This window comes from Gadus morhua, chromosome 22 (genome assembly GCF_902167405.1).
Source record: "Gadus morhua chromosome 22, gadMor3.0, whole genome shotgun sequence".
NCBI lineage: Eukaryota > Metazoa > Chordata > Actinopteri > Gadiformes > Gadidae > Gadus > Gadus morhua.
In genome coordinates, this window is record NC_044069.1 from 2263804 (window position 1) to 2276453 (window position 12650).

Below are 12650 nucleotides of genomic sequence, written 5' to 3' on the forward strand. Positions count from 1 at the left end.
GGCGCGCCTGCAGAAGAAAGCCAAGAAAGGTACAAACATGTTGTCATGGTGACACCACTGGAGCACTGTGACCCCTGACCTTTGACCCCTGACCTCGGTTTTTTTCTCATTCCGTCTGAATTCTCCTCTCTCGTCTCTCCTCCTGGAACTACGTATCCCATCATGCCTTGCTACTCCAGCCGATATGTTTGGTAAGACTTTCTATATCTATACGTGTGTGTGTGTGTGCGTGTGTGTGTACCTTTAGCGTGGTCTTCATCCTGTGTGTGTGTGTGTGTGTGTGTGTGTGTGTGTGTGTGTGTGTGTGTGTGTGTGTGTGTGTGTGTGTAATCTCTCCACGTGGGGTTCTTCAGGCCGCGGGGACCTGCAGCCCCAGCTGGACAGCGCCCTGCAGGACGTGAGCCAGAAGTACTTCCTGCTGGAGGAGACGGAGCGGCAGGCTCTACGGCGCGCCCTGGTGGAGGAGAGGAGTCGCTTCTGCAGCTTCGCCAGCATGCTGCGGCCCGTGGTGGTAGGCCCCGCCCCCTGACACTCACACTGTCACACACACTGTCGCACTGTCACACACTGTCACTCACACTGTCGCACTGTCACTCACACACTGTCACACTGTCACACACACACACACTGTCACACACACTGTCACACTGTCACACACACACACAGACTGTCACACACACTGTCAAACTGTCACAAACACACACATTGTCACACACACTGTCACATTGTCACACAAACACTATCACACACACTGTCACACACTGTTACACCGTCACACACACTGCACTGTCACAAACTCTCACACACGGTCACACTGTCATGCACACACTGTCACACACACACACTGTCACACAATGTTACACCGTCACACACACTGCACTGTCACAAACTCTCACACACTGCACTGTTACACACACACACACACTGTCACCCACACTGTGACACACACTGTCACACACACTGTCACATCGTCACACACTGCACTGTCACAAACTGTCACACACGGTCACACTGTCATGCACACACTGTCACACACGCACTGTCAAACACACACTGTCACACTAAACGTTTTTACACTGTGCAATATGCCCTTCTTATGCACGCCTTTTTCCCGGCATGGTCTGCCCGTTTACACTGACCAAGGTAATAAACCTGCCTGACTTCGCACCCCAATCTACCCTCCCGGACCCTACACATATTGGCGCTTTCATTCTGATGTGAATGCGATCAGACGGCTCCGTGGTTCCGGGGGCGGGGCTTGGGTGGTGGAGGTGTTGCTGTGATGTCTAGACGGAGACAACGCAGCGATATCAACCTGAGCAGTTATAAGTGGAGAGACTGGGAAATCCACGAGCTGCTGATCATGGGAGAGAAGGTGATGCAGTCGCATTGAACAAAGATGGTGCGACCTACGAGAAAGGCTTACAAGGCTTCTGTCGGGATAGAAAACAAGTGGTCAGCAAAATGAAGAATATGTTGGCGTTTTGGTGCCAAGCCGTCTGTCTGTCTCTCTGTCTGTCTGTCTGTCTGTCTGTCTGTCTGTCTGTCTGTCTGTCTCAGGAGGAGGAGATGTTGATACTGGGGGAGATGGGGAGCCTGCGGTCCATTAATGATGACATCAGAACCCTGACCATGGACCCCCACAAGCTGCCCCCCTCCAGCGAGCAGGTGACTCTCTCTCTCTCTCTCTCTCTCTCTCTCGCTCTCGCTCTCGCTCTCGCTCTCTCTCTCTCTCTCTCCACTGTTAATGGAAGTCTCTCTCTCTGTCTCTCTCTCTCTCTCTCTCTCTCTCTCTCTCTCTCTCTCTCTCTCTCTCTCGCTCTCTCTCTCTCTCTCTCTCTCTCTCTCTCTCTCTCTCTCTCTCTGCAGGTGATAGTTGACCTGAAGGGGTCAGAGGTCACCTGGTCGTACAAGACTCCTCCCTCATCGCCAAGCAACAGCCTATCCAGGAAGTCCAGCATGTGCAGGTTGGACTGAAACATCTCTTTCTCTCCCTCTCTCTCTCTCCCTCTCCCTCTCCCTCTCTCTCTCTCTCTCTCTCTCTCTCTCTCTCTCTCTCTCTCTCTCTCTCTCTCTCTCTCTCTCTCTCTCTCTCTCTCTCTCTCTCTCTCTCTCTCTCTCGCCTTCCCTCCCTCTCTCACTCTCTCACTCTCTCTCTCTCTCTCTCTCTCTCTCTCTCTCTCTCTCTATCTCTCTCTCTCTCTCTCTCTCTCTCTCTCTCTCTCTCTCTCTCTCTCTCTCTCTCTCTCTCTCTCTCTCTCTCTCTCTCAGCAGCAGTGTTAACAGTAGTCTCTCTCTCTCTCTCCAGTAGTCTGAGCAGTGATTCCCGCTCCAGTGGGTCTCACTCTCACTCTCCTTCGACTCACTTCCGGTTCCGTGGCTCCTCCTCCTCCTCCTCCTCCTCCGTCCTGCCCCCCCCCGCCCGCCTCTCCTCCGTCTCCTCCCACGACTCCGGATTCATCTCCCATGATGCATCTTACCAGTCCACCAGCTCATCGCCAATGCCCCCAGACGGGTCCCAGGTAACACACACACACACACACGCACGCACGCACACACACACACACAGACACACACACATAGAACACACACGCACGCACACAAACACACACATAGAACAAACACACACAAACGCACGCACGCACACACACACACACACACACACACACACACACACACACACACACACACACACACACACACACACATAGAACACGCACGCACGCACGCACGCACACACACACACACATAGAGCACACACACACACACACACACACACACACATACACATACACACACAAACAAACAAAGCCACACAAACACACACGCACACACACGCATATCACACACACACACACACACACACACACACACACACACACAATAGAGCACACACACGGCACTGGTCTCCTTGGTAACCAGGTGTGTTTGGTCAGGACTGGTGCAGACCGGGTCCCTACGAGCTACGCAGGAGCAAGACTACCGATCCCAGCAGCCACCTGGCCTGTGATGTCACCAACCCGGGGGAGGAGCCAGCGAGGGCCAGGGTTGGAGGCTCCGCGTCACGCTCCAAGGTGACCGCTAACTGAGCGCTAAGCTAATGCTGATATAGAGCTCTAAACTGATGCTAACGCAGAGCTAAGTTAATGCTGATAGAGAGCTCTAAACTGATGCTAACGGAGCGCTAAGCTTATGCTAATATAGAGCTCTAAACTGATGCTAACGCAGCGCTAAGCTTATGCTGATAGAGAGCTCTAAACTGATGCTAATGGAGCGCTAAGCTAATGCTGATAGAGAGCTCTAAACTGATGCTAACACAGCGCTAAGCTAATGCTGGTAGAGAGCTCTAACCTGATGCTAACGCAGCGCTAAGCTAATGCTGAGAGAGAGCTCTAAACTGATGCTAACGCAGCGCTAAGCTAATGCTGAGAGAGAGCTCTAAACTGATGCTGACGCAGCGCTAAGCTAATGCTGATAGAGAGCTCTAACCTGATGCTAACGCAGCGCTGAGCTGATGCTGATAGAGAGCTCTAAACTGATGCTAACCCAGCGCTAAGCTAATGCTGAGAGAGAGCTCTAACCTGATTCTAACGCAGCGCTAAGCTAATGCTTATAGAGAGATCTAACCTGATGCTAACGCAGCGCTAAGCTAATGCTGGTAGAGAGCTCTAATCTGATGCTAACGAAGCGCTAAGCTAATGCTGATAGAGAGCTCTAAATAGATGCTAACGCAGCGCTAAGCTAATGCTGGTAGAGAGCTCTAACCTGATGCTACCGCAGCGCTAATGCTGATAGAGATCTCTAAACTGATGCTAACGCAGCGCTAAGCTAATGCTGATAGAGAGCTCTAAACTGATGCTAACGCAGCGCTAAGCTAATGCTGATAGAGAGCTCTAACCTGATGCTAACGCAGCGCTAAGCTTATGCTGATAGAGAGCTCTAAACTGATGCTAATGAAGCGCTAAGCTAATGCTGATAGAGAGCTCCAAACTGATGCTAACGCAGCGCTAAGCCAATGCTGGTAGAGAGCTCTAACCTGATGCTAACGCAGCGCTAAGCTAATGCTGATATAGAGCTCTAAACTGATGCTAACCCAGCGCTAAGCTAATGCTGATAGAGAGCTCTAAACTAATGCTAACGTACGTGTGTGTTTGTGTGTGTCTGTGTGTGTGTGTTTGCGTGCGTGCGTGCCTTGGTGTGTGTCTGCGTGTGCGTGCGTGCGTGCGTGCGCGTGTGTCTGCGTGCGTGTGCGTGTGTGTGTCAGGAGGAGCGGGAGGTGCACGAGGAGCTGAGCAGGGCCCTGGCCAGGGGCCTCCGGCTGGACCTCGGAGGGGGGTCGCTGCAGGGCTCCAGCGGCTACAGCAGCCAGACCCCCACCCCCGCGCAGACCCCCACCCCCGCGCAGACCCCCAGCCGCGCAGACCACCCGCTGCTGGCCCCCGGTAACACACACACACACCCCTCGGGCCAATCGCTCTGTCAGTTAGCATTGCTGCGCTTTAAAACCGTACTCCTTAACTGTCCGTCCACACCAGAAGCGAATTGAGCGACCAAATCGCCGGAAGTCATTCACTTTCTATGGGCAAGAGCGACCAAAGCGACCAAAGCGACCAACGCTACCAGCGGCCAAAGTTGAGCGACCAGAGCGTCAAAAAGAAGTTGAAAACTTTTTAACTTTATGCAAATGACTATTATTCGCTTCAGCGACCAAACACTGACAGCCAATCGGAATGTAGACGCTCTTCGCTTGCGTGGATCCCAGGGAACATCGGCAGGCACTTTGGTTCCTACCTACCTTTATTCACTCACAGAACAAAATGTCGGCTGAAGTATTAATCGCGGCTGTAACTGGGCACCCGGTGTTGTACGAACCCACCCTTTTTCAGTTCAGAGATCGAAACGCCATAGTGGTTTGGATATCAAGTGATGATAAGCGGGAGTATTTATAGGCTACATCTAGAACGTTCGTATTTAAGCGGGAATCATTATAATTTGCTCTACATGCCACCAATCTAACCAACCAATCGCGTGTAGCATGCTTTAAACAAAACCCAAAACGTTTTTGAAATCGTCACATAAACAAACTAATCGACAAGACGAGGCTCACACCTCAGGCTCCGTGAATAGTGGGGAATAGAGGGATAAAAGACAAGAGATATATCCCTTGTCATTTATCCCTCTATTCCCCACTATTCACGGAGCCTGAGGTGAATAATTTTTAATTAAATAGTCTAGATAGATAGATAGTCAAGTCTTTATTAATACCAAACGACACAAATCGTCGGGAATCCATTTAGGTGGTTCGTCCCACACAGGACAGTAGCCTACAAGACCACACAGAACAAGTCTGACTGGACATACACACAATACACATTAAAACTAGACACGCGTTGATAGATAGATAGACAGAAAGGCCTAGATAGATAGATATGTTCCATTATTTGCCTTGCGGAGCCAACCAGTCCTGTGCACGTAGGCCTATGCAAATTAGCCATGTGCGCTAATGTCTATTTGTTTTGAATGCGACGAATGAGTGCAGATCATGATTTGCAGATCCAGATCAGTGAAACATATTTTAACTACTACAGCACGCAGGGTTTTTTGTTCTCGGTTGTAATTAGCCTACATTTTAGGATTTTTTGTATATTGGGGGGAATCACTGTCCTACTTGTTGTCGAAGCACTTTATCGAACAAGCAAAACCGTCTCGGCAATATGGCCAAGGTGTATGGGAGAGTTCACTATTTGATATGGCTGTCTGTAGGGCCTACTAAACGCATACGGCTCCTTTAAATGCGTCTGCATAATTGAATTGTACGTCATGAGCGACTTGAGCGACCAAAGCGAACAGAAAAATTCGCAGCGAAACTTTGTGAGCGACCAAAGCGTCTTTGACGCTATGGTCGCTCCTGGTGTGGACGTACAGTTAACCAGAGGTTTTGGAGTTTATGTCGTTTATGTTGTTTTTTTCAAATGAAACACTGTTGTTTTTTATTGGTCGTCATGAAAAAAAACATAAGGGGTGACACTGTTGTTTTTTATTGGTCGTCATGAAAAAAAACATCAGGGGTAACACTGTTGTTTTTTATTGGTCGCCATGAAAAAAAACATAAGGGGTAACACTGTTGTTTCTTATTGGTCGTCATGATAAAAACATAAGGGGTAACACTGTTGTTTTTTATTGGTCGCCATGAAAAAAAACATAAGGGGTAACACTGTTGTTTCTTATTGGTCGTCATGATAAAAACATAAGGGGTAACACTGTTGTTTTTTATTGGTCGTCATGATAAAAACATAAGGGGTAACGCAGTTGTTTTTTATTGGTCGTCTTGATAAAAACATAAGGGGTAACACTGTTGTTTTTTATTGGTCGTCATGAAAAGAAACATAAGGGGTGACACTGTTGTTTTTTATTGGTCGTCATGAAAAAAAACATAAGGGGTGACACTGTTGTTTTTTATTGGTCGTCATGAAAAAAAACATCAGGGATAAGACTGTTGCTTTTTATTGGTCGCCATGAAAAAAAACATAAGGGGTAACAATGTTGTTTTTTATTGGTCGCCATGAAAAAAACATAAGGGGTAACACTGTTGTTTTTTATTGGTCGTCATGAAAAAAAACATAAGGGATGACAGTGTTGTTTTTTATTGGTCGTCATGAAAAAAACATAAGGGGCAGCAATGTTGTTTTTTATTGGTCGTCATGAAAAAAACATAAGGGGTAACACTGTTGTTTTTTATTGGTTGTCATGAAAAAAAACATAAGGGGTAACACTGTTGTTTTTTATTGGTCGTCATGAAAAAAAAAATTAGGGGTAACACTGTTGTTTTTTATTGGTCGTCATGAAAAAAAACACAAGGGTTAACACTGTTGTTTTTTATTGGTCGTCATGAAAAAAACATAAGGGGTAACACTGTTGTTTTTTATTGGTCGTCATGGAAAAAGACATAAGGGGTAACACTGTTGTTTTTTATTGGTCGTCATGAAAAAAAACATAAGGGGTAACAATGTTGTTTTGTATTGGTCGTCATGAAAAAAACATAAGGGGTAACACTGTTGTTTTTTATTGGTCGTCATGAAAAAAAACATAAGGGGTAACACTGTCGATATTTATCAATTAAATCATAGGGGGTAACACTGTCGTTTTTATCAAATGAAACATGAGACACTGTTGTTTTTTATTGGTCGTCATGAAAAAATCCATAAGGGGTAACACTGTTGTTTTTTATTGGTCGTCATGAAAAAAAACATAAGGGGTAACACTGTTGTTTTTTATTGTTCGTCATGAAAAAAACATAAGGGGTAACACTGTTGTTTTTTATTGGTCGTCATGAAAAAAAAATTAGGGGTAACACTGTTGTTTTTTATTGGTCGTCATGAAAAAAAAATTAGGGGTAACACTGTTGTTTTTTATTGGTCGCCATGAAAAAAAACATAAGGGGTAACACTGTTGTTTTTTATTGGTCGTCATGACAAAAAGACATAAGGGGTAGCACTGTTGTTTTTTATTGGTCGTCATGAAAAAAAGACTTAAGGGGTAACACTGTTGTTTTTTATCGGTCGTCATGAAAAAAAACATAAGGGGTAACACTGTTGTTTTTTATTGGTCGTCATGAAAAAAAAATTAGGGGTAACACTGTTGTTTTTATTGGTCGTCATGAAAAAAAACACAAGGGTTGTCACTGTTGTTTTTTATTGGTCGTCATGAAAAAAAGACATAAGGGGTAACACTGTTGTTTTTTATTGGTCGTCATGAAAAAAAACATAAGGGGTAACAATGTTGTTTTTTATTGGTCGTCATGAAAAAAACATAAAGGGTAACACTGTTGTTTTTTTATAGATCGTCATGAAAAAAAACATAAGGGGTAACACTGTTGTTTTTTATTGGTCGTCATGAAAAAAAAATTAGGGGTAACACTGTTGTTTTTTATTGGTCGTCATGAAAAAAATCACAAGGGGTAACACTGTTGTTTTTTAATGGTCGTCATGAAAAAAATCACAAGGGGTAACACTGTTGTTTTTTATTGGTTGTCATGAAAAAATCCATAAGGGGTAACACTGTTGTTTTTTATTGGTCGTCATGACAAAAAGACATAAGGGGTAACACTGTTGTTTTTTTATTGGTTGTCATGACAAAAAGACATAAGGGGTAACACTGTTGTTTTTTATTGGTCGTCATGAAAAAAAACACAAGGGGTAACACTGTTGTTTTTTTATTGGTTGTCATGAAAAAAAACATAAGGGGTAACACTGTTGTTTTTTATTGGTCGTCATGTCAAAAAGACATAAGGGGTAACACTGTTGTTTTTTTATTGGTTGTCATGAAAAAAAACATAAGGGGTAACACTGTTGTTTTTTATTGGTCGTCATGTCAAAAAGACATAAGGTGTAACACTGTTGTTTTTATCAAATGAAACATGAGACACTGTTGTTTTTTATTGGTCGTCATGAAAAAAAAACATAAGGGGTAACACTGTCGATATTTATCAATTAAATCATAGGGGGTACCACTGTCGTTTTTATCAAATGAAAAATGAGACACTGTTGTTTTTTATTGGTCGTCATGAAAAAAAGACATAAGGGGTAACACTGTTGTTTTTTATTGGTCGTCATGAAAAAAATCATAAGGGGTAACACTGTTGTTTTTTTATTGGTCGTCATGAAAAAAAACATAAGGGGTAACACTGTTGTTTTTTTATCGGTCGTCTTGAAAAAAAACATAAGGGGTAACACTGTTGTTTTTTATTGGTCGTCATGAAAAAAAAAATTAGGGGTAACACTGTTGTTTTTTATTGGTCGTCATGAAAAAAAACACAAGGATTAACACTGTTTTTTTTTATTGGTCGTCATGAAAAAAACATAAGGGATAACACTGTTGTTTTTTATTGGTCGTCATGAAAAAAAGACATAAGGGGTAACACTGTTGTTTTTTATTGGTCGTCATGAAAAAAAACATAAGGGGTAACAATGTTGTTTTTTATTGGTCGTCATGAAAAAAACATAAAGGGTAACACTGTTGTTTTTTATTGGTCGTCATGAAAAAAAACATAAGGGGTAACACTGTTGTTTTTTATTGGTCGTCATGAAAAAAAATTAGGGGTAACACTGTTGTTTTTTATTGGTCGTCATGAAAAAAAACACAAGGGGTAACACTGTTGTTTTTTATTGGTCGTCATGAAAAAAAGACATAAGGTGTAACACTGTTGTTTTTATCAAATGAAACATGAGACACTGTTGTTTTTTATTGGTTGTCATGAAAAAATCCATAAGGGGTAACACTGTTGTTCTTTATTGGTCGTCATGACAAAAAGACATAAGGGGTAACACTGTTGTTTTTTTATTGGTTGTCATGAAAAAAAACATAAGGGGTAACACTGTTGTTTTTTATTGGTCGCCATGAAAAAAGACATAAGGGGTAACACTGTTGTTTTTTATTGGTCGTCATGAAAAAAACCATTAAAAAAACACTGTTTTTTATTGGTCGTCATGAAAAAAACATAAGGGGTAACACTGTTGTTTTTTATTGGTCGTCATGAAAAAAAGCATAAGGGGTAACACTGTTGTTTTTTATTGGTCGTCATGAAAAAAAGTCATAAGGGGTAACACTGTTGTTTTTATCAAATGAAACATGAGACACTGTTGTTTTTTATTGGTCGCCATGAAAAAATCCATAAGGGGTAACACTGTTGTTTTTTATTGGTCGTCATGAAAAAAAACATTAGGGGTAACACTGTTGTTTTTTATTGGCCGTCATGAAAAAAATACATATTTATTGGTCAACATGGTCAACATGGAAAAAACATGAGGGGTAACTCGGTCGTTTTTTTATCGGCCGTCATGAAATAAATATAAGGGGTAACATTGTCGATATTTATCAAATAAAACATAGGGGGTGACACTGTTGTTTTTCTTTGGTCGTCATGAAAAATAACACAAGCGGTAACACTGTCGTTTTTATCAAATGAAACGGGGTAACACTGTTGTTTTTTATCGGTCGTCATGAAAAAAACATAAGGGGTAACACTGTTGTTTTTTATTGGTCGTCATGAAAAAAAGACATAAGGGGTACTGCTGTTTTTTATTGGTCGTCATGAAAAAAAACATAAGGGGTAACCCTGTTGTTTTTTATTGGTCGTCATGAAAAAAAGACATAAGGGGTAACACTGTCGTTTTTTATCGGCCATCATGAAATAAACACCCTTGGTCAATTGCTCTGTCAGTTAGTACTTATGACACAGCAATGGGGCTTAAGACGTCACGTGACTTCTTGAGTTTAAAACCGTGTTAAACTCTCAATAGTGGCTAAGCTAGCGACAGAGCAATTGCCCCCCTATGTTTTATTCTATAACGACAATAAAACACTGTTACCCCTGTGTGTGTGTGTGTGTGTTTGTGTGTGTGTGTGTGTGTGTGTGTGTGCGTGCAGGCTCAGACTGGGACTACTTCGCCATGGCAACGGACCAGGAGGCGGACCCGGAGCGCTCCTCCCGGTTCCATCCCAAACGCCCCGCCCCCAGCAGTAGCTCCGCCCCCCTGGGCGTGGCCACCATCCGCCGGGCCCCCTCCTCCAAACCCAGCCTCCGGAGGCCCCCGGGGGCCCCGGGCCCCGTCAGACCCCCCATGATCCCCGTCAAGACCCCCACCGTGCCCGACCGGCCCTTCCCCCCCCCCACCGGACCCCCCACGCCCCGCGTCCCCCCCGCCCCCGCCGGGCCCCCCGCCCCCCCCTGCCCCCTCCCCGGGCCCGGTGCCGACTCCCCCGCGCCCCCCCCCCCAGCAGCAGGGGGCCCCCGTCCCCCGGGGCCCCGAGAGGAGGCCCCTCCCCGGGCTGCTGGAGGAGGCAGAGCAGGGGGAGGGGGTGCTGGCCTCTATCAGGAGGGGGGTCCCGCTGAGGGGGGGGGACACCGACGACCGCTCGGCCCCCCGGACCCACTGACCCCCCCCCCCCCCCACAGGGGCCTCTCAGGCCCCAGGTGGTGTAGAGGAGGAGGTGGTGGAGGAGGAGGTGATGAGGATGATGATGATGATGTGGAGGTGGTGGAGGAGGAGGAAGTAGTGATGATGATGAAGATGCGGAGGTGGAGGAGGAAGTAGTGATGATGATGATGATGATGTGGAGGTGGTGGAGGAGGAGGAGGAGGTGATGATGATGATGATGTGGAGTTGGGAGGAGGTGGTGGAGGAGGAGGCGGTGGTGACGATGATGACGATGATGATGTGTGTGAGGTGTTCCGAGGTGAAGGCGGTCAGGTGACCAGAGGAGCCTCTAACAGACAGCTGCTCCGGTGTATTCTAGTCCTCTAGTATAATCTGTAGATTAAGGTGCATGGTCTCCCAGTATAAACAGTATATTATATATGAAATCAATCACAGAATGAGCCCCCATAGAGAGATGAATCTATCCCATAATCGTAGCTCAGACAGAAGCAGTGCCATACAAAGTGTTCTCCATCTCTGTCCAGGTCTTCAGGGTCAGTAGTGTCGGACGTTCTGGTCGAGGAATTTCTCGGTAAAGTGTCGCAGACGTCGGTTTGTGCCGTGAGGCTCCTCCTTCTCTGAAGATGTACAGTATCAGCGTGACCACGCTCCCCACAACACAACGACACGACACAACACAACGACACCACAAGGACACACCACAAGGACACAACGGACCAGCACTACTCCGGCTCAGCGTCAGGAACCAGAGGCTGATGGACGACGGGAGCGGGGACCTGGAGGAGCAGCTTTCTAGAGGTTTCTCGTTAGCCTTTAGCTGTGTTAGCTCCCTTCATGTTATGAGTGTGTTGTTCTGCGGCTAACTGCTAGCAGGTGTTTCAGCGTGTTCACTGCGGTGTTATGTTAGCATACTGGAAGATGTCGGTGTGTAAAGTGTCGGTGTGACGGTATGCTTCGCTAACTAGCTGTACTAGAGCCAGCCTAGCCTGTAGCTACAACCGCCTGTCTGGGTGCTGGAGTCTCGCTAACCGCTATAGCAGCTACTGCCTGGCTAGTTGCCGTTGCGACTGCCTAGCCAGGTGCTGTAGCCGCTACAGGGTAGCTAGCTCAAGAGTTCTGTAGCTACGCTAGAACGGCCTGCAGCCTACTACTGTAGTAGTCGTAGCGCTGTAGGATACGCTAGGGGCCAGAACGGCCTACAGCCTGCCTGTTGGAGCTGGCCTCCCGTTCCATGTGTTAGCCACTAGGGGCAGCAGACTCTAAGCCAATGTGTGACGTGTCGCTCTACTCTGATCCGTGGAGGTTTGTTTCTGTACTAAAACCAGCAGAACATCTCCATGAGGCTGTAGAGGTGACCAGAGAACCGCTGTAGTAGGTCCGTAGAACTACAATAGAACATTTCTACTTGGTCCGTAGAACTACAATAGAACCGCTGTACAAATTCTGAACAGTGTTGTGTGTGTTTCCAGCTTGATCTCAATAAACGGCCGACACGATTTAAGACACTCGCGGTTTATTCATTACTGTGAAATCCTTCCATATTCACATCCCATAACTTACACACAGAGTAGGTGCAAACACACATGTCTATATCTATAGAGATAGATATATAGAGAGATCCAGGTAAGTACGAGGATTCAGGATGTCTAGTGTTGGTTCTGTGCAGCTGGGGGGGGGGGGTCTCCTTCAGACCACTAGGGGGGGGGGGGGGGG

At 45.8% G+C, this 12650-nt stretch overlaps 1 protein-coding gene across 1 annotated transcript in view; it reads left to right on the forward strand.

The window, feature by feature from the left end:
* Positions 1 to 10953, forward strand: part of LOC115535413 (protein MTSS 1) — a 15489-nt gene extending 4536 nt beyond the window's left edge. The window contains 10 exon segments of the mRNA XM_030346598.1: positions 1 to 29; positions 180 to 191; positions 354 to 511; positions 1561 to 1668; positions 1870 to 1967; positions 2309 to 2522; positions 2937 to 3074; positions 4265 to 4442; positions 10426 to 10754; positions 10756 to 10953. The exon segment at positions 1 to 29 is cut by the window's left edge and continues 46 nt beyond it. Coding sequence (XP_030202458.1) covers positions 1 to 29; positions 180 to 191; positions 354 to 511; positions 1561 to 1668; positions 1870 to 1967; positions 2309 to 2522; positions 2937 to 3074; positions 4265 to 4442; positions 10426 to 10754; positions 10756 to 10935 — 1444 coding nt within the window. The 3' untranslated portion in view covers positions 10936 to 10953.
* Positions 10954 to 12650: the final 1697 nt, after the last annotated feature.